Source organism: Schistosoma mansoni, chromosome 2 (genome assembly GCF_000237925.1).
Source record: "Schistosoma mansoni strain Puerto Rico chromosome 2, complete genome".
Taxonomy (NCBI): domain Eukaryota; kingdom Metazoa; phylum Platyhelminthes; class Trematoda; order Strigeidida; family Schistosomatidae; genus Schistosoma; species Schistosoma mansoni.
In genome coordinates, this window is record NC_031496.1 from 3,015,438 (window position 1) to 3,038,878 (window position 23,441).

At 38.3% G+C, this 23,441-nt stretch overlaps 1 protein-coding gene across 1 annotated transcript in view; it reads right to left on the reverse strand.

Annotated features, from left to right (window-relative positions):
- The window catches only part of Smp_133950 (hypothetical protein), a gene marked incomplete at both ends in the record, with an annotated part of 31,681 nt that overhangs the window by 2,976 nt on the left and 5,264 nt on the right, over positions 1-23,441 (reverse strand). Inside the window, 3 exons of the mRNA XM_018795336.1 lie at positions 299-397; positions 3,852-4,008; positions 9,221-9,424. Of these exons, the coding sequence (XP_018649659.1) occupies positions 299-397; positions 3,852-4,008; positions 9,221-9,424 (460 nt within the window). The remainder of the gene's footprint in view (positions 1-298; positions 398-3,851; positions 4,009-9,220; positions 9,425-23,441) is intronic.

Below are 23,441 nucleotides of genomic sequence, written 5' to 3' on the forward strand. Positions count from 1 at the left end.
GGGATTCGAACCCAGGACCTACCAGTCTCGAGCCGAAGCCCTTAACCGATAGACCACTGAGCTGGCATCCAACGGTGTTAATGTCTAACTTCAACTGATCCACGAAGTTGAGCAACCATTCGTGGATGCGCACTGCTGAGGAGTCCCATAATAGGACGAAACGGCCGTCCAGTGTTTCCAGGTTTTCCATGGTGGTCTAGCTTCAATTGACTCACGCTTTCAACTATAATAAACTATCTAATAGCAAAACATAAATTTAAACAATTTTAAAAAAAGATAAACCAATTTTTTGTTTCACTTTAGATTGTTATTCTCTTGACGTAATTTCTCCATTTCATATTCAAAGAAATTAAGTTTTCGTTTCAATAATACTATACGAAGACATAATGCTCGTTTCTTCTAAAGGTATTTATAGAGAAAGAAAAATATATATAAATAAAGATTTATTACATATTTTGGGATAAAATTAACATAGAAGCATAGGACAGATGTTTCGTTTTAGTGCGGGACTCTTCAACAGTGCTCATCTATGATCTTGTAAGTGGGATTCGAACTTGGGACCTTAGGTCTCGCACCTGAACGTTTATTCATTTTAGTGTCAGTCAGTCAGCAACAATGTAGAACTTCATACGTACGTACATCAGTTCGAATTGCCATACCACATTAATACAGAGATGCAGTTGTCGATTCATATCCCATAGTGGTAGAAGTAGTAAGAGTATAAGCAGTAATCAAAAAGATTATGGTTTGAAGATGTTATTAAAGGAGTATAATCCAGTGAAATAAATTTGAAAAGAGAAAATAGATAGGGAGATGAAAAATTCAGAAGATTAGAATTTGGGAGAACACAAAGAATGGATGCATCTTCGCCATTGCAAACGATTTTGAGCCATGTCATTCAAGGTCTCTAACCATCGGTTGCTATCATCTCACGAATCCCAACCACGTATTTTACTCCTACCAACATGGCTTAGTCTACTTGTCAGTGACTTCATGGATTTGTGTCACCTTTTGATCTGGCCGCCCCTAGCTTTCTTCCAACCTACTCCTACACCATAAAACATTGCACGTCGGGGCAGTCGGTGGTCGAGCGTACGTAACACGTGTCCTAGCCATCTCAACTGATGAAGTTCCACTACTTCATCAATAGATTTGCCATGATTACCTAGTGCCCGTTTCCTAACAATTGCATTACTTACTTGGTGGTCCCAGGATATACGAGCAATGCTTCGAAGATACCTGTGATAGAATACTAGCAGCTTACGAATATCCTCTACTCTTATCGGCCATGTTTCACTGCCATAGTGGTTGAGGTAGTAAGAGTATCGGAAACATTAGGGTTTGAAGATATCATTCAAGGAGTATAATTCAGTTTAATAAGTTTGGAAAGAGAAAAATATGAAAGGGACATGAATAATTTAGAAGATTAGAATTTGATAGAACACAAAGAATGGATGCACCTTCACCATTGCAAACGATTTTGAGCCATATCATTTTAGTGTATAAGAAAATAGATCTCAGTTGAATCTAATTCATTGTATCATCCACATTGAAGATTATAACTAAATCATACACTCATAACTGTAATATTATCATTTAGGTTATTAATTAGATCGCCATTATATGACGGTGAATTTTAGATGAGACATTTTTTGGTTCCAAAGGATACCCTTTTTATTTCATTGAAATGATTGGAGAACAGTTTAATGGTGATCAGATTAGAACATATAATTCAAAGTATGAGGATTTCAACTAAAATCTCCACAAAAAACCTCTTCTGATAATAATCATATGCTTACTAGTGACTGGCTTCGAGTGGTATTTCCTGGAGTTCTAGTGAGAAACAGTGACTAGTGGAGTTCAATCAGGTCTATTGTGATATATCAACTCACTGAAGACAATAATGAAAGGTTGCTCAATTTCGTGGATTGGTTGGAGTTAGACATTAACATCGTTGAATGCATTCTCAGTGGTCTACAGATTAAGCAATCGCGCGCGAGGCTGATAGGTCCTGGGTTCTTGTCCTGCAAAGCGGGATCGTGGATAGGTACTGCTGAGGAGTCCCACAATAGGACAAAGTGGCCGTCCAGTGCTTCCAGGTTTTTCATAGTGGTCTAGCTTTAATTGATTCATGATTTCAAGTATTAGGATTTGTTGAGATTTTAGTATTTTCACAATTGAAATCATCAATGCTTCCAAGTTTTCAATAGTGATCTAGCTTAGATTGACTCATGATTTTAACTGTTATAACTGAAAGTCAACCAAATTACATATAGCTGATTTGAGATGTAAGCATTTTTCGAGTAATTCGTAAGATTCTTGATGTCAGTGATTGAAGAGTTTATTACATAACCGAAAATCTGAGTTCTTTTTCCAATATATTAATACTCTTGCTTTATTGGCCTACATCTGCTTACTTATCGTTTACATTGTTTTCTATAATTTACTGGAGGTATGCAACTTCGCCTGTACCCCCTCTGGGAGCTATTGCCGGTCCCAAACCTGGATAAAAGAGGAGAATTGGGCATGGGGTTAGCGACCCCATCCCGTAGAACACTAACTCGCTAAAAAGAACGCTAACCGGGAAAAATAATTCAAACCATTTAACTGGATGTAAGCAACAAAATAATTGCATTTTCATTGAATTCTATGTAGTTTGATGGCCAATTCTAACCAAACGACTTCAACTACTAGCCTTGTTTGAAACGATTCTCATTATCAAACTTCTTTCTGATCACATTATTATTGACAAGTTTATCTAACAGTAAAAATATTTTCTCTTATGTCACTTTTTCTATACTGTTATCAATTGATTAAGAATTTGGATAAGAGTCAAATGACATCTGGAAAATGAGGCAATCTGATAACACTTTTTTAGTGAGTTAAGCATGACATGTTCAAGTTTATGTTGAAATGGGATATGATAGTGTGGTGTGTGCTACTGATATCGACAGATATAAGTAGTATGTATCATCAATCGGAAGTGAAATGCCTGGAGACAGAAGATTAAAAAGATAGAAGAAACGAGAACGAGAACAGAGAATGATCTCTTTGAAACTGAAGGAACAATAAAGTCTGAGATGATTGATTGATATTTTACAAGTGAAGTATTCGCTGTACATTTCTCAGATTTTACTAAGACGTTCTGTAATTTTGTATTCAAATACATTCGATTATCCTCACTTGTGTACTCGTTCACTACATTTGGCATCGCTGACAACCAGGATTGGGCAAAGGTGCTATTCTGTGGACGCCGTTGTGAACCCGAAGCTAAGGTGCTAGTTGGAGCGGTCTGGTGCGAGAAGGTGGCGTCGAGTGCAGTGTTCCGACTGGACGTCGTTGGCTGTAGCGGGTGCTGTCGATGGGGAGGAGCGGCGGGACGTGCGGCTACTGGGCGGGCATCGGATGTAGGCGACTCGGCAATTCGCTGGAGCGCAGATGTCGGACGTCCCGGGTGCTAGGTGTACGTCGGATTTCATGGTCCGGCAGGTCAACAGAGCTATGGAGGTCAACGCGCCGCAGACTCGACATTTCAGCGGAGAGCGTAGCACATACTGAAGAAAAAAAGAAAGTGGCATGGCGAGCGAAACCATCGCAAGAACGACTGCTATAAAGGAGGGGATGAGTGCGGTATGCGCTACTCATGTCGGTAGATATAAGTAATATGTATCATCAATCGAATAAGAAATAACTGGCTATTACTCAATAGCAAACTTAATATCAAGAAAGGCAACATGTGACAAAATTGTCATCCCCTCATAATCGAATAATCATCAAAGTTTATAAAATGTAAAACAAATACCATGGTAACCAATGTTTACTAATATGGGATTTTTGTTTTTTTTCTTACCTTACGTGAATCTTCTACAAACTGTTGCATTTTATTTCTTATAGCATTACTTATATCTAAATGTTTCAAAATTCTCTGATTGTGACGGTCAGTTAAAATAAGCGAGCTTTGTTTAGATTCTGTAGCATTGATCTTCTCCATAAGAGAATTTGCATAGATCTATAAAATGAAGAGAATTGAATTGAAAGATCTCAATAAAAAGAAAGAAATCGTAGAGATAAACGTTTTAAACAAGCAAATATGGATGGTGACTAGCAATGGAATCCAGCTTGAAGCGCGTTTCGTCTTACTTGGGACTCATCAGATGGATGCAGCTGCATCTCAAAGTGGATATTCACTCTGAGACTCGAACCCAAAACCGTTTGCTTCAAACGCCTTCAAACTATCCAGTTAGCTACTGAGTGCTGATAATCACTTACTTGCGCAATAGGGTGAAGTTTGAATTCACTTGGTATTGTTTGTTTGAATCTTCTCATTGATTTTTGGGAATGCGATTGATCAGTCTCTAATTGGCATATGTGCACACTGTGCGTATCGCCTCGGTATAGCCTTAATTCACAAGCATTATAAGCAAAGATGGATAATGACTGGGAGTGGAATCAAGGACGCGCGTTTCGTCCTATTTGGGACTCGTCGGATGGATATACCTGCATCTCAAAGTGGATGTTCACTCTACGACTCGAACGCAGTACTGTTTGCCTCAAACGCCATCGCGTTATCAAGTTAGCTATTGAGTCCTGATAATCACTTGCTTGTGCAATGGGGTGAAGTTGAAATTCACTTGGTATTGTTGTTTACTTGAATCTTTCCACTATTTATTAAAGATTAGTATCAATAACTGTATAAAGGTCCAAGTATTAGGCTACAAGACACACCTATTATTTAGATCAATAATACTAACTAACTAAACAAATCTTGATTTATGTATAGAATGATCATTGAATATACATTTGAATAATTAAGATCAAAGTAGACACAACTTTTCCTCTTATACAAAATAGTAGACAAACATTTCTGAACCAAGCTTATGTGCATATCGACAATAGGTAGTAAGATGAGGTTGAATAACTCACTAATAAGACCTATCACAGCGATACTTGACTCAATATATTGAGTTTGAGGACGACCTACGAGTGAACTTGAGGAAGATCTAAGAAGGTCAGTAAGAGCCGAAGATATTCCATCCAATTATCTTTTGGAAGAATATTCCAGAATCTCGACGTATATCATGTCTGTTGGACAAAGACTAAAATCCGATGTATGCGGATTGGATGACTATAATGACGATTTCGCTTTTACTGAAAACTGTAAATACCTGAGAGTTTTGTACCATATTTAACACTGTTGTCACAACATTCTTTCTAACTCGTCTTCTGTCTTCTCATTTTCAATTTGGAGGATACTACCATACGAGTGCGGGATATCAGGAACCTAAGCTTTAGATATAACAGAGAAGACAGTCTCTTTCCATAAAGGTTTGCTTCAACTGTACTAATCAATACAAACATGTGTAAAAAAAATCAATATAATTTAGAGCAAACAAGGCTCACTTGACTGGCTAAATTCAACCATTCGACGTAAAAAAAAGGTACAATACTCTGATAAATCCATTAGCTTATCAGTTTGATGATCAGTATGGAATTCCAAGAGAGAAAACACGACATTGATTACTATTCGGTGATGAATCAGTTTCAAAGTAACTTAGTCAAATACAACCGAAGTAGATCAATGGTAGAGTATATATGACTCTGACTCTACATAACGTATAGACGTATATAACACCAAGTACTAAGATATTTCTTACTAATCAATGCGAAATCATCTATTTCATATGACATGATAATATGAATGGATTGATAGACTTTAATCTCAGTTTATTAATTGTTGAATGTAACCTTTATGGTTATCCGCCCAACAAATATGCGTGAAGCCCTAAGGCTCTTTAGGCAAAGAGGAGATCCCATCGACAGTGCGATTGGACACTGAAGAATTGTGTAGACAGGGACATATCTTAGCTACCACGTTGAGAAGCATTTAAGCAAGCAAAAGCGCTGATGAACCGCAAATAAGTTCACTAGTGTCGAAACGTGGAATTTATCTACGCTCAAGTATGTTTCATGAGTATATATTCAAATGCAGATATAGAAGATACATACAATTTAGTAAAATTCAGATTGACAGAGATGGGCGCGGTTGCTAGTATGCTGATACATGTAGTCATAGTAAGTATAGACAAGTTCGCACGTCCCACAATTACATATAGGCATATATTTCTGCTTGCAAGTACACGATACCCGCACATTTATAGAAAGCATAAGCCAGGCCCATACACTTTATAGTCGACACATAAGCATAGATGCGACAACCCAAGGCCCCAAAATCAGCAGCTATTTTATCGAATGAATATCGAGTATTCAAATCAGCATGTAAGTCGCCCATTGGAAGATGTGCTCACTTCACGCTCTTAACCACAATCCAGTTTAGTGTCGACCTATATAGACATATTGAATAAGAGTACAAATGTTTACAAAAGTTTAACTAAACAACTATTAAGATATAAGTGTTTGTCATTTTCTATAAAAGATAAACTTACTGATAAAATAAAATAATCTAAAAAATGGTTTTTCTAGATATCATAGTAATTTCACTAGTTGAGATCATTAGTAATTTGAAGCTAGACCACCACGGAGAACCTAGGAGCACTGGATGGCCGTTTCGTCCTGAGACTCCTCAGTAGTACCCATCCACGATCCCACCTCGCAAGATTCGACATTAACACCGTCGGATGCCGGCTTAGTAGTCTAGAGGTTAAGCGCTCTGGCGCGAGACTGGTTGGTCCTGGGTTCGAATCTCACGAGGCGGGATCGTGGATTCGCACTGCTGAGGAGTCCCACAATAGGACGAAACAGCCATTCAGTGCTTCCAGGTTTTCCATGGTGGTCTACCTTCCAATGTCTCATGATCTCAACTCTATAAAAAGTTACTGAAATCTCCACAAAACCCCCTTCTCACAAAACGTATACATTAATCAACATACTTTAAATGTTTGCATTTGATTTACTTCTAAATTTAAACGTTCTGTAATACTTGTTACTTTATTTTCAAATTCATTCATATGAATCATAAAATGATTACGAAACAATCGGATTATTTGTTGTATCTTCTTATCACCATCTTCATCATCACCATGATCATGATCCTGATCATCATCTTGATCTTCTTTTCTTGAAGTGGGAGTAGTTGTCATATTGTAGTTAGTAGCTGCCATGGTTTCAAATGAATTAGAATTTGTTAAACGTGTAGATAGTAAGCTTAATTCATGATTTAGTGCTGTAAAATATAAATTGAACTTGTTTTAATGATTGATTTACTTTTACATAATTAAATGAGTTTGTGTTATTTGGAATATCATTGGTAAGTAAAGATGGATAGTGGTTAGCAGTGGAATCCAGTTTGACACGCGTTTCATCCTCTTTGGGACTCGTCAGTTGGATGTACCTGCATTTCAAAGTTGATGTTTACAGTGGGATTCGAACTTCAATGGGAAGATTCAAACAAACAATACTAAGTAAATTTAAACATCACCCCATTGCACAAGCAAGTGGTTATCAGGACTCAGTAGCTGAGTGGATAACGCGATGACGTTTGAAGCGAAAGGTATTGGGTTTGAGTCCCAAAGTGAACATCAACAACTCTGAGATGCAGTTGATAGTTAATGTTAGAGATTAGATTTAGGAGTTTCATCAAGAACTGACGAAACGGACGTCCAGTGCTTTCAGGTTTTCCATGATGATCTAGCTTCAATTAACTCGTGATTTCAACTATGAAAATAATAATAATAATATTAATTAAGGCTACGGTAACGATAACGATAAGACGTACTTCTTTTATACGCATAGTTCTGGTTTAAACTCATGGATAGTGAGAGCTTCAGCTACTTTTTTGAGGAGTTGGATACGAAGAAATCTAAATAGATTTGAACGAATCATATAAACAACCCCTAAAATCAAACTGTGGATCTGTAGAATGATTATAGTCGATTAGGTGTTCAAGTATAGAACTCCTAACTGCTTTCCTCTCACCCTTGTAAAACCAAACTGGGATATGTTCTCGTATCTAAGTTGAAAGTGAGCGCTGGCTACGGCTAATGTACCTTGCTCGTATTACATAATCTAGTATTATAATCTTTCGATTACATCATCTTGGTTATTCGTATTCACATTTCCTCATGGAAGTAGTACTTTAACAAAACCTATTATATATTGTGAATAAGATTGAAAGGAGTTTTGTTCCCTGAGCTGAATGGTTTAGCTGAGGATCTTTCATAGTTCTTCGAATACTTCAATTCCACTCAAAGTTTGTGTTGATGATATTGTTCAGAAGAAAGATGAAAGCTTCATGACCAAACTTTTCATCTCAGAGAATAAAACTCTTTTCAGTCTTATTCACAATATACAATAGGTAATGATAAAATGAAGCATCTGGAGGAAAGCACGGGATACAGTGGACAGGCAGGATGCAGCTTGACGATTTAGACTTCGCGGATGATCTGGCTCTTCTATCACAAACGCAACAACAAATGCAGGAGAAAACGACCAGTGTAGCAGCAGCCTCATCAGCAGTAGGTCTCAATATAAACAAAGGGAAAAGCAAGACTCTCCGATACAATACAACATGCACCAATCAAATTACACTTGACGGAGAAGCTTTGGAGGATGTGGAAACCTTTAAATATCTGGGCAGCATCATTTATGAGCATGGTGGATCAGATGCAGATGTGAGGGCGAGGATCGGCAAAGCAAGAGCAGCATACCTACAACTGAAAAACATCTGGAGCTCAAAACAATTGTCAACCAACACCAAGGTTAGAATTTTCAATACAAATGTGAAGACAGTTCTACTGTATGGGGCGGAGACGTGGAGAACTACGAAAACCATTATCCAGAAGATACAAGTGTTTATTAGCAGTTTTCTACTCAAGGTACTTCGGATCCGATGGCCAGACACTATCAACAACAAGTTACTGTGGGAGACAACAAACCAGATTCCAGAGGAGGGAGAAATCAGGAAGAAGCGCTGGAAGTGGATTGGGCATACTTTGAGGAAATCACCCAATTGTGTCACAAGGCAAGCCCTCACATGGAATCCTGAAGACCAAAGGAAGAGAGGAAGACCAAAGAACACATTACACCGAGAAATGGAGACAGACATGAGAAGAATGAACAGTGGTTGGATAGAACTAGAAAGGAATGCTCAGGACAGAATGGGTTGGAGAATGCTGGTCGACGGCCTATGCTCCATTGGAAGTAACAGGCGTAAATAAGTAAGTAAGTAAGCAATGATAAAATGATAATAAAGGATCAAGATTACCTTTAGATTTATTCATTAATTCATTACGTTGATTTTCAATTTCAAATCGTTGAGTTTGTACTTCATTTCTTAAATCAAATAATTCAGTACGTGTTGAATTAATGAATTGTTCAATTTGTAATTCACTTCTAACTTGATTCTTTGTTGAGTCTACAGAAACTTGACATTGATTCATGAATTCATTACGTAATTTATTCATTTGTTCAGTTAATATACATAACTGATATAGAGTTTTAATAATGAAATAGGAAAAAGGAATCAATAATGTTTAATTAGTAGTATAGTAAAGAAGAAGAACATAAGTGAGGACTATGTCTTTGAAATCTGACAACCACACAGTCAACAGTTACTTTACGAACTATCAATCAATTGTCTCAATCTTGACTGTTCCTTCTGAAAATATCAGTCCATCGTCTCCGATTACGTTTCGTTCCCGTTCTTCTCTTATCGATCCTCTACTGAAATACATTCTAGCCTGACCATCATCATATACTACTTATGTGAGTATAAGTAACCCACACTACATTCGGATCAATTTACTAGTAACCATTAAAGATACAATGAATAATGTTTAATTAATTAATTAATTGAACAAGAACACAAGTGGGGACAATCGAATTTCTTTAAGCACAAAATTACAGAATATCTCACTAAAATCTGACAACCATATAGTAAACAGTAGGCGGTTTTGTGGAGATTTTAGTAATTTTATATAGTTGAGATCATGAGTCTAGACCACCATGGAAAACCTGGAAGCACTGGAAGGCCGTTTCGTCCTACTGTGGGCCTCCTCAGGTCCTGAGTTCGAATCTCGTGAGGTGGGATCGTGGTTGCGCACTTCAGAGGAGTCACACAATAGGACAAAACGGTCGTCCAGTGCTTCCAGATCTTCTTTTATGGTGGTCTAGTTTCAACTGACTCATAATCTCAATTATATAAAATATAGTAAATAGTTAATTTGCAAACTATCAATCAATTGTCTCAAACTTGACTAGTCCTTCTGCAAATATCAGTTCATCGTCATTGATTATTATTCTTCATGTATCATCATACCATTGCGTTTCGTTTCCGTTCTTTTCTTATCGATCTTCTAGTGAAATACATTCAATACCCGACCATCGTTATACACTACTTATGTGAATATAAGTAACCCACACCACATTGGGATCATTTAACTAGTGACCGTTAAATGATACAAGGGTAGGAAATACATTAAGGATATCACCCAACTGCGTCACAAGGCAAGCCCTCACATGGAATCCTGAAGGCCAGAGGAAAAGAGGAAGACCAAAGAACACATTACACCGAGGAATGGAGATAGACATGAGAAGAATGAACAACAATTGGATAGAACTAGAAAGGAATGCTCAGGACAGAATGGGTTGGAGAATGCTGGTCGGCGGTCTATGCTCCATTGGGAGTAACAGGCGTAACTAAGTAATAAATAATAAAATGAATAATTCAACTAAGAAATCATTTCTACCGAGTTTATAATCATCCATACATATATGATCATTAATTTATGTGAATGCCATGCAGATAGCCTCAATATTGTATTTCAGTTCATTTGGATTGTAGTTAGCAGTTGAAAAAAACATTTTACCCCTTTTTGAGACTTTTTCAGTTAGATGAGACAATACCAATATTGGTATAAATGATTTCAGTGTTTACTTTTTAACATTCCTAATCGACATGGTTACTGAGATACAATGACATCTTGATCTGGTGCTACTTTGTGGCTTGTCTCCCCCTTTTAGGCTTGTCTTTACTTATATCAATGCATGTAGACAACTGTCGAAACACATTCAACTGGAAAAAATGTGAAGATTTTGGATAGAGGCAATTTCAAAAATACCAGAGAATTTTTAGAAGCTTGGCACTCAGGTCAATCAGCAATCAACGGGCACATTGAAATCAATCTAATTTATCAAACCATCAGGAAAATTATGCAGAAACATCGGAACAAAAATCAAACCATTGGGAGATACAACCAAAATAAAGAAGTAAACAATGACAGATTTAAGGTCAACAAGAACCAATCAACATCAAGGTGTACAGATCAAGCTGTGAACCACATGAGAAGAAATTCGAACACTTCACTTCTACCTGAAGTTTGTGCTGATGATGCCGTTCAGAAGGACGATGAAAGCTCCACGATCAAACCATTCAGCTCAGAGAAGAAAACTCCATCAAAATCGTCCACCTGAGCTAAAAATCTTTTTCACTATCTAAAAACACATGTGACTTTACCCAAAAGACAGTTAACACCTATAGCAGTTCTAGATGGTGAATAAGCAAAAGAAATACATGTCGTCATCACCTAATTTGTTGAAAGTTTATAACCTAATCAAGAGGTTCTTAACTTCTACCTAAGACTTTAAGCCTTATCTTAGAGCTATTAGGTGATCCGTGATATCAATAAACCTAAATAATTCTTTGAAAACACTTTTGGTCAAATGCCTGCAATGTATTCACGTATTTTGAATATTAAAAAGAAGAAATAATGATATTCACCAACGCTGTACAGATTATTTATATTATGTAATATACCCTTGTGGGCCAGGCTAATGTTGCATTGGTTTTCAAGAGAACCAGACGCCACTCAGACTTCCACATGACAACCCAAACAATACAGCTCAATCGCGTTTAACAGGAGAACCAGACACTGCTCAGGCTTAACTTGAGCAGTACAGCCCCACAAGAGAACCAGACACTATATGGGCTTTAACGCTACAATCTGAATAGTACAGCTCAATTCTGTGTCGCAACCACACAGGTACCAAGCACCCTGGTGTGGACCAGATACATTTGTTTAAAACAAACCATTGAGGCTATAAAAAACTAAATATTTACTAAATTACTAATCAGCTGTTGTACTCTGGTCATGTTAAATCAAAACAGCTGACATGGAAAATTTGATTTCAAAAAGCTTACAACAGTAATCGTTTGTCAATTCACACACGCCCTCATAGCATTTCTCATGTATAAGGATTATTTGCAAACTAATTAAACTTCTTTTATCATTATGTGATGTGTGCTATTTATATCGACATAAGTAGTATATAAAGTTAGTCAGGAATAGAATGTCTGGCAGTAGAAAGTCGAGAAGATCAAGAAGGAAAGAATGGGAACAAAAGGAAGTCGGTATAGAAATGCAGGAATAATGCAGTCTGAGGCAAATAATGAACACTTTGCAAATGTATTATTCATTGTATGGTTCTCAGATTTTACTAAGACATTCTGTAATACCTTAACTCCGCCTGTAGCTCATCTGGGGGCTACTGCTTGTCCCAAGCCCGGGTAAAGGAGGAGGGTTGGGCATGAGGTTAGCGACCCCATTCAATAGAAAACCAACTCACTGTTGTTCTCGTTCACTACAATTGTACACTATTATTGAACATTGAATTATTTAAGGGAACTTCTTTAACTGAAAATGTTCATATTTCATGGAGAGCAGATGTTAGTTAAGGAATCATAGAAAACTAATGATCACTGTAAAACTACCCAACTGTGTTATATCTTGTAGCCGAGTGGGTGTCTTGTTATCGTATGACATGATAAAGTCGCCAATCAAAGAGCACCGAATTTTGTCGATTGGGACAGTGACACACGAAAACCGTACGAGCAGTCTAGAGTGCGTATCGGCCCTGCTATCTGCCTAACCCAGCCACTTAAGTTCAGAACACCAATAACAGCCTTTGCAATATGAATAGTTTAGTTATTTAACAATTATAGAATAGGAAATATACATATCATATTGGTCCATATATAATCCTCAGAGTTACCATTCATTATTCCTCACCTCTTCCTCTCTCTCTCTTTCGCCTGTTATTCCCAATGGAGCATAAGCCGCCGACCAGCATTCTCCAACCCACTCTGTCCTGAGCCTTCTTTTCTAGTTCTACCCAACCACTGTTCATTCTTCTCATGTCTGTCTCCATTTCTCGGTGTAATGTGTTCTTTGGTCTTCCTCTCTTCCTTTGGTCTTCAGGATTCCATGTGAGGGCTTGCCTTGTGACACAATTGGGTGATTTCCTCAAAGTATGCCCAATCCACTTCCAGCGCTTCTTCCTGATTTCTTCCTCCACTGGAATCTGGTTTGTTGTCTCCCACAGTAACTTGTTGTTGATAGTGTCTGGCCATCGGATCCGAAGTACCTTGCGTAGAAAACTGCTAATAAACACTTGTATCTTCTGGATAATGGTTTTCGTAGTTCTCCACGTCTCCGCCCCATACAGTAGAACTGTCTTCACATTTGTATTGAAAATCCTGATCTTGGTGTTGGTTGACAATTGTTTTGAGTTCAGATGTTCCTCAGTTGTAGGTATGCTGCTCTTGCTTTGCCGATCCTCGCCCTCACATCTGCATCTGACCCACCATGCTCATAAATGATGCTGCCCAGATATTTAAAGGTTTCCACATCCTCCAAAGCTTCTCCATCAAGTGTAATTTGATTGGTGCATGTTGTATTGTATCGGAGAGTCTTGCTTTTCCCTTTGTTTATATTGAGACCTACTGCTGCTGAGGCTGCTGCTACACTGGTCGTTTTCTCCTGCATTTGTTGTTGCGTTTGTGATAGAAGAGCCAGATCATCCGCGAAGTCTAAATCGTCAAGCTGCATCCTGCCTGTCCACTGTATCCCGTGCATTCCTCCAGAAGTTGACGTCTTCATAATCCAGTCGATCACCAGGAGAAAGAGAAAGGGTGAGAGTAAGCAACCTTGTCTAACACCGGTCTTTACTTCGAACGAGTCGGTGAGTTGTCCTCCGTGGACGATTTGGCAGTTTAGTCCATCATAGGAGTTCCGTATGATATTTACTATCTTCTCAGGCACGCCGTAGTGTCGAAGAAGACTCCATAGTGTCGTCCTGTCCACGCTATCAAATGCCTTCTCGTAGTCGATGAAGTTGATGTAGAGTGATGAGTTCCATTCGATTGACTGTTCCACAATGATACGTAGAGTTGCGATTTGATCTGTGCACGATCTATCCTTACGAAATCCAGCTTGTTGATCTCGAAGTTGGGCGTCCACGGAATCCTTTATCCTGTTTAACAATACTTTTTTGAAGACTTTTCCTGGTATTGAGAGAAGAGTGATGCCCCTGTAGTTATCGCACTTGCTGAGATCGCCTTTCTTTGGTATCTTGATGAGAAGTCCTTCTTTCCAGTCTGTTGGTACTTGTTCTTCGTCCCAAATCTTACTGAAGAGGATGTGGAGTATTTTGGCAGTTGCTGTTACATTTTCCTTCAGTGCCTCTGCCGGGATATTGTCTGGTCCCGCTGCTTTGCCACTCTTGACCTGTCTAATGTCCATGCTGATCTATTCAATTGTTGGTGGGCCAATATCGATTGGGAGGTCTGTGGGTGCTGCTTCGATGTTGGGTGGGTTCAGTGGAGCTGGTCGATTCAAGAGTTCCTTGAAGTGTTCTACCCACCTGTTCCGTTGTTCTTCAATATCGGTGATTACTTTGCCTTCCTTGCTTTTCACTGGTCTTTCTGGCTTACAGTAATTTCCAGAAAGTTTCTTTGTTGTATCATACAGTTGTCTCATGTTTCCCTCTCTTGCAGCCTTTTCCGCTGTCGTTGCTAAATCTTCCACATATTTACGTTTGTCGGTTCTGATGCTCCTCTTCACTTGCTTGTTTGCCTCTGTGTATTCGGCTTGTGCCTTGGCTTTTTCCGCTCTTGTTCGGCTGATATTGATTGCTGCCTTCTTGTTCCTCCTTGCTTCAATCTTATCCAGTGTACCAACATTGATCCATTCCTTGTGATGGTGCTTCTTTTGGCCCAGAACCTCCTGACATGTTGAAACGATTGCCTTCTTGATACCTTTCCAGCTGCTCTCTATGGTGGTTCCCTCTCCATTGAGTAGATCATGAAAGGCCTCGAACCTGTTGCTGAGGGCTATGTTAAATTCGTTGAGTTTGTCAGCATCTCGAAGAAAGGCCGTATTAAACTTTTGTGATGTTGTCCACGCCATTGTCCAGTGCTTCTTGAGTTTTAGTTTCATCTTGGCGACCAGCAAATGATGATCGGATGCTATATCAGCTCCTCTTCTGGTTCTCACATCCTCCATCGTCCTCCTGAACTTTTTGTTGATGCAGATATGGTCGATTTGATTCTGTGTAATGTGATCCGGTGAAATCCAAGTGGCTTTGTGTATGTTTTTGTGTGGGAATATGGTGCCACCTATGACCAGTTTATTGAAGGCACATAGGTTTGCAAATCTCTCACAATTTTCGTTCCTTTCTCCCAGTCCATATTGTCCCATGACGTCTTCGTATCCAGTGTTGTGCATTCCAATCTTAGCATTGAGATCTCCCATCAGAATGGTCAGGTCCTTGGTTGGGCACTTCTCGAAGATTGACTGCAGCCTATCGTAGAATTGGTTTTTAGCGTCTTCATCGTAGTCGTTGGTCGGCGCATAGCACTGGATGACGTTCATTGTAATGCCCTCTCTCTTTGTTTTGAAGGAGGCTTTGATGATCCTCGGTCCATGAGATTCCCATCCTATAAGTGCATTTTGTGCTTTTCTGGACAGCATCAGTGCCACTCCTTGTGTATGTGGGGCATTTTCTTCTTCATGACCGGAGTATAACAGAAGTTCTCCTGAAGACAGTCGTTGTTGTCCAACCTGCGTCCAATGTGTTTCGCTGATTCCAAGAACCTCCAGGTTGTATTTTCTCATTTCTGCAGCAATTTGGAAGACTCTGCCGGTCTCCCACATTGTCCGGACATTCCATTTACCTATAAAAATTGTCGCTCTGGTTGTAAGAAGGTGCATCGGCCTCATGACTTCCGAAGGAATTCGGCTTTCATCATGAGACGTCATAATTATTCCTTCTACTCCCAGGGCAGAGTTTGAATGGTTTGAATGATTTTTTCTGGTAAGCGTTTTTTTTAGCGAGTTGATTTTCTACGGGATGGGGTCGCTAACCCCATGCCCAACCCTCCTCCTTTACCCGGGCTTGGGACCGGCAGTAGCCGGTCCTCACGGGATATAACAAACTGCACGTCATTTCACGTCGCACTCATCTCACCATTTCTTCAATCTGCTTCATTGTTCTTTCTTTCGTCTCCCTGACTGCCTATTCAAATCAATGATTGCACGAGATATACATATCGCCAATCGTCGTATATAATTATCGACTTAACTAGCATTCGTGAATAACAGAATTAAAACAAGTCAAATACGAGAATGAATTTCGAATACGTATATTTCATACAATCGTTGATCTAGGCCAGATGATCAAAGGAACGAAGAGAAACGAAGTAATCCGTGGTGGAGAAAGCATATGAACCAACACCATTTAATCAAGTGTTAATCAATATTTATAGTCACACAAAACGAAGTTACAGATATGTGATGAATAGGATAAGATGTGTACACACACACACATCAAAACGTTCAGAGTTGATAAGTGAATAAGTGACAGGGTAAAAATGTGGCTTAGAAGAATGAATAAATTGTCCTGTCCAGAAGCTAGAACAGGGTATACGCACTTGACATAGCAACCGACACTATGATTTCATTGATTAGGGGGGGGGTTCACACTTGATTACATAAGGAATCAGTTTATCTATAATGCGCAAATTAATGCTTTATACAATTTTGGTAAACCTATATGGTGTTAAATTTCCTAAATTTTTGATTGATTATCAATACATGAATAAATATCTTCTGAAAGCATGAATCTCCTAGGATGACGAAGGTGAGGGTAAAGCGATCTCCTAATGAAGATTAAAGTATGGATAACTTCTGAGAACCATTAATGGACTAATATAATATATATACTAATTGTATAACTGTTAAATCCTGTGTGCAATTATGAATGGTAACTTTGAGGATTATTTATGGACCAATATGATAGGTATATTTCCTATTGTATAATTGCTGAGTAACGATTCATATTCGTGCCCCCCTTATTATAAGCCTTATTCTGACCCATAGACAGTTATTATACGATTTATCATTCATGAATTACACCCAGTCTACTGGTTACTGTTCCCCCTTATTCACAGCCACATTTGGATAAATCTTGTCAAGTCAAGTCAGTAACAACGTAGAACTTTGTACGTACATACATCAGTTCGAGTTGCCATACCACATTAACACAGTGATGCAGTTGTCGATTCAAATCCCATAGTGGTAGAAATAGTAAGAGTATAAGCATTATGTGAAAGATTAGGGTTTGAAGATGTTATTGAAGAAGTATAATACGGTGAAATAAACTTAGAAAGAGAAAAAAGATAGAGACATGAAGAATTCTGAAGACTAGAATTTGAGAGAACACAAAGAGTGGATGCACCTTCGCCATTACAAACGATTTTGAGCCATGTCATTCAACGTCTCTAACTATCGATTGCTATCATCTCGTGGATCGCAACGCAGTAGTCTATGCCTACCAACATGATTCAGTCTACTTGTCAGTGACTTCATGGATTTAAGCCATGCTTTGGTGTGACCGACTGTAGATTTCTTTCAACATATTCCTACACCATATAACATCGCTTGTCGAAGCAGTTGGTGGTTGGGCATACGTAACACATGTCGCAACCATCTGAACTGATGAAGTTTCATTAACACATCAATTGATTTGTCATCCTTACCTAGTGCCCGTTTCCTAACAACTGTATTACTTACCTGATGGTTCCAGGATATACGAGCAATGCTTTGAGGACACCTATGATAAAATACTATTTACCTATGAATATCCTCTACTCTTACCGGTCATGTTTCACTACCATAAAGTAGGATGGAACGAACTGCTGTATAGTAAACCCGTCCTTTGGTTGCTAGATGGATATCTTGTACAAAAGTTGTTTACTGTTTTGTGGTGTGATGTGGCCAATTTGCTTGGTATATAAACTCAGCATTTTTGAAATATAATGATTCATACCACAGAGGCTATTCTGGACTTAACTAATTGGGCTAGGCAGAAACTAGCACCGACAAGTACTCTAGACCGGCTCGTACGGGTTTCGTGTGTCACTGTTCCAATCGATAATTCGCTGTTCTTCAATTGGCGGTCTTATCACGTTATACGTTTAACAAGGAATCCACTCGGTGACAAGTTATAACAGATTTACTTATTAAGAAAAAGAAAAAAATCTAAAAAATTAAAAAAAAACTAAATATTACTTGATTCTTTTGAGTAGTACATAACGTTTCAAGTTCCATATTTTTAACTTTCAATAATTGATCATCATTTTTTGATTGAATTTTATCTCTAATAAGGAATTGAATATAAATAAGGTTCATGATCAAATGTGGAATAGGCTTAGAATCTTTGAAAAATAAAGTTAAATATAATAAGTTGGCTAACGTTTGGTTATTTCGAAACATACTTACTTACTTACTTACGCCTATTAGTCCTTGTGGAGGAGTGTAAGCCGATCACCACCACGGTTCTACATCCAACTCTGTCGTCGGCAATCCTTTACAATTCTTTCCACCTACTATTCATTCTTTTCAAGTCTAATTCCGATTCTCGATGCAATGTGTTTATCGACCTTCCTCTTTTCGGTTTCCCTTCAGCATTCCAAGTTAGTGCTTATCTCGTAATGCAGTTTGGTGATTTCCTCAATGTATGTCCTATACACTTACAACATCTTTTCCTGATTTCCTCCTCAGATGGAAGCTGGTTTGTTCTCTTCCACAGTAGGTTGTTGCTGATAGTATCCGGACAACGAACATTCAGTATCTTATGTAGACAATTGTTTATAAATACTTGTACTATTTTGATGATGGTTGTGATAGTTCTTTAAGTTTCAGCTCCATACCATAGAACTGTGTTGACGTTCATATTGAAGATTGTGACTTTGATATTGGTTGACAGTTGTTTTGAGTTGCATATATTCTTTATCTGTATAAATGGGGTTCCTGCTTTGCCAATCCTTGCCCTTACATTTTCATCCGTTCCTTCTCGTTCGTCTATGATGCTGACCAGCAGCTCGAAAGTTTCCACCTCTTCCAATGATTCTCCATCAAGTTTGATTTAATTGATGTTCTCTGTATTGTATTTCAGGATCTTGGTTTCTGCATTGTGTACGTTGTGGCCTAATGATGTAGAGGCTTCTGCTACACTGGTTGTCTTCATCTGGATTTGTTTATATGTATAGGATAGAAGGACCAGGTCATCTGCGATGTCCAACTCGTCTAGTTGCATCCAACCTGTCCATTTTATTCCGTGCTTCTCCTCAAATGTGGAGGTCTTTACTAGCTTCAATGATAAACATATAAATAAACAAATTTATAGAGTTCATGATATTGATTTACCTTTACAATGGACTATTTTTAAATGAACTAAAAGGAATCTTACAATTCTATGTATAGATTTTCATGAAATCAGTCTATAACAGTCTAGTAACTCAACTACTTTTATAAAAACAATTACTAAACAGTTGTGCTTTTAACTTTTTAAGATTAATGGTTGAGATCATGAGTCGTCCTTCTGAACAATATCATCAGCATAAACTTCGCGTAGAAATGAAGTGTTCGAATTTCTCCACATGTGATTCACAGCTTGTCCTGTACATCCAACTCTGTCAGGGACAATCTTCTACAGCTCTTCCCACTTACGATTCATCCTTTTCAGGTCTGTGTCCGATTCTCGATGCAGTGTGTTCATCGACCTTCCTCTTTTTTTGTTTCCCTTCAGTTTTTCAAGTTAGTGCTTATCTCGTAATGCAGTTTGGTGATTTCCTCAATGTATGTCCTATACACTTACAACATCTCTTCCTAATTCCCTCCTCAGATGGAACTTGGTCTGTTCTCTCCCACAATATGTTGTTGCTGATGGTATCTAGTCAACGGACATTGAGTATCTTGTGTAAACCACTGTTTATAAATACTTGTACTATTTTGATGATAGTTATAGTAGTTCTCCAAGTTTTAGCTCCATACAGTAGAACTGTCTTGACCTTCGTATTGAAGATTATGACTTTGATATTGGCTGACAGTTTGCAACATAGCAAAGACATTATTCGATCTTATTGATTAGTGTTTGTCATTAGATTCAATCTAACATATCCCACTTTAGAATTTTCATAGTAAGATCTGATTTTGAGGAACTACATAACGGCGGATTTCTATTTTGTTAATCAAATTAAATTGAAAGATACTAAGTGTTTCATTATGATTAAATGATTGAATAGAAACCTATTAGCTATTAGACCTGAAGATTATAAGTTCCGTTTGTAAACACCATGATCCAGGGAAACGAAAATTTATAATACTTCGTCGCATAAGATTCGCATCTGTAACATATTTCAGTAATTGAAAACATCCTCGTTATTTATACATGATAACAATAAAGACTTTAAATAACCGCGTTAGCGGGACATAGATTGGTTTAAAGCAGGTTCCATGAATGATTTCGTTGGTGCACACTGATTGGCCAATTCTTATCCAATCAGAGCTAGTCGATACTTGGAGAAGAACTTCGCCTGTAGCTCCTCCGGGGGCTACTGCCGGTCTCAAGCCCGGGTAAAGGAAGAGGATTGGGCATGAGGTTAGCGACCCCATCCCGTAGAAAACCAACTCGCTAAAATAACGCTAACCAGAAAAAAATATTCATGAACATACTGATGTTTTTCTTATTGCACCTCCTATTTCCTCTAACCCTTGTTCAACCGTGTTCTGATTTGGGGACTTATCAAGTGAATCGGTGTCCAAGAATATTAAGCAATGGGAATAACTGGGTAGTAATAAGGAGAAATTATAAAAAACTGTGAATTTCTTCAAGGGTTCATAATCAATGAATGATAACTCATCATTCAAACGGATTTATTCACTGTCCTCAGGACAAGCTAGCTCTGTGGTAAGTATCGTCGTTAATCTAACATACAAATTTCGCTTTTTATTTAGGTAATCAAAGAATATGTTAAGGAATAAAATTGACAAGCTAGACCACTATAGAAACCTGGAAGCACTAGACATTAACACCGTTGGATGCCTGTTTGCTCAGTGGTCTAGTGTTTAAGCGCTCACTCGCGAAACGGATAGGTCCTGCTTTCGAATCTCGCAAGGCGGGATCGTCGATGTGCACTGCTGAGGAGTTCCGTAATAGGACGAAACGGCCGTCCAGTGCTTCCAGGTCTTCTTCCATGGTGGTCTAACTTCAAATGACTCATTAATTCAACTATCATAAGCTAACTAACCTTTCTGTAGATAAATTTTCTTTTAAATAATCAAGTTGCTTATCAAGTTCTTGACATTTAGCTTGAAGTTGTGCATTTTGTAATAATAACTTTTTATCTTCATTAGTTTTAATGGATGTTAATTGATTAATCTGTATACTTTGATCATCTTTAATCTTTTTAAGACTAGAAATCTGATTTTACAAAGTGGAAAACAAAAGAATATTATTCGAAAGGTAGTATAGGTTTATAGTAAAGTAAATATAAGCTTTGATACATTATACAATAATATAACAACTATTCAGCAGTTCTTTTAAGCAAAGATGGATAGTGGCTAACAGTGGAATCCAGATTGACGCGCGCTTCATCCTGTTTGGGACTCGTCAATTGGATGTACCTGCATCTCAGAGTTGATGTTCACTTTTGGATTCGAACTCAGTACCGTTCGCTTCAGATGCCATCGTGTTATTCACTCAGCTAATGAGTCCTGATAGCCACTTGCTTGTGCCAATTAGAGACTGACCAGTTGCAGACATAAACATCAATGGGAAGACTCAAACAAACAATACAAAGTGAATTTATGCAGAAGTTCGTTCCGTCCTACTTTATGGCTGTGAAACATGACTGGTAAGAATAGAGGATATTCGTAGGTAACTAGTATTTGATTGTAAGTGTCTTCGAAGAATTGCTTGTATATCCTGGGACCACCGAGTAAGTAATTCAGTTGTTAGGAAACAGGTACTAGGTAAGAATGGCAAATCGATTGATGAAGTAGTGAAACTTCATCAGTTGAGATTGTTAGGACATGTGTTACGTATGTCCAACCACTGACTGTCCCGACGGGCGATGTTTCATGGTGTAGGAGTAGGTTGGAAGAAAACTAAGGGCGGTCATACCAAAACGTGGCACAACTGCATGAAGTCACTGACAACTGAACTGAGCCATGTTGGTAGGTGTAGACCACCTCGTTGGGATCCGCGAAATGATAAAAACCGATCGCTAGAGACCTTGAATGACATGATTCAAAGTCGTTTGCAAAGGCTCAACAATTTAAAAAGCAGGTATTCATTATAAGTCTTATGAAAAAATAACACTTGTCAGCAGAGTACGATAAGTTGGTTCAGTTTGATGTAACTACAGTTCTTGTCAATGATACTTTGATAATATAAAAGCTTAATCATTTTATAATTCCCTAAGATGCATGATTGACATGACTTTATGTTTAGATTATATGTTATATCTAGATGTTAGATTCTTGATATACTGCTTACAACTTCAGCACTCTAATGCTAGAACACTCCAAGTCAAAAATGAGAAGACAGAAAACAAGTGAAAGGGATGCTATTCCAAACAGTGTCAAATATGGTACAAAACTATCAGGTTTGTATAGTTTTTTAGTATAAAACGAAATCATCATACTGGGGGGTTCTTAGCATGTGTTTAATGGGGACGCTACACGTCGAGATTCTGAAATATTCTTCCAAATTAATCAATTTCACTGTAAGTTTGTCAGAAAACTCTACGGACCCAGGACTAAAATCCAACATTTTCCATAGGATTTAAGAAATCACTCTTAAAAACCACTATCTTCCTCAAAGAAAGACAATTTTCCCCAAAGTTTCAATAGCGGAATGTCATCTTCTCTGGTATTTTATAATACTTGTAATAATTGACAAGTTTCTCGTAATTTTTTAGTTGAACTCATATGTCAATTGAAGCTAGACCACCATGGAAAACCTGGAAGCACTGGACGGACGTTTCGTCCTATTATGGGACTCCTCAGCACTGCGCGTCCACGATCCCGCCTCGCGAGCGAGATTCAAACCCAGGACCTACCTGTCTCGCGCCAGAGCACTTAACCGATAGACCGGTGAGCAAGCCGGCATCCAACGTTGTTAATGTCTAACCTCAACCAATCCACGAAATTAAGCAACCGTTCACCATTGTCCTCAGTGAGTTACTATATCATAACAGACCTGATTGAACTCCACTGGTCACTGCTTCTCACTAGAACTCCAGGAAATACCTCTTGAAGCCAGTCACTAGTGAGCATTTGATGATTAATATCAGAAAGTGGTTT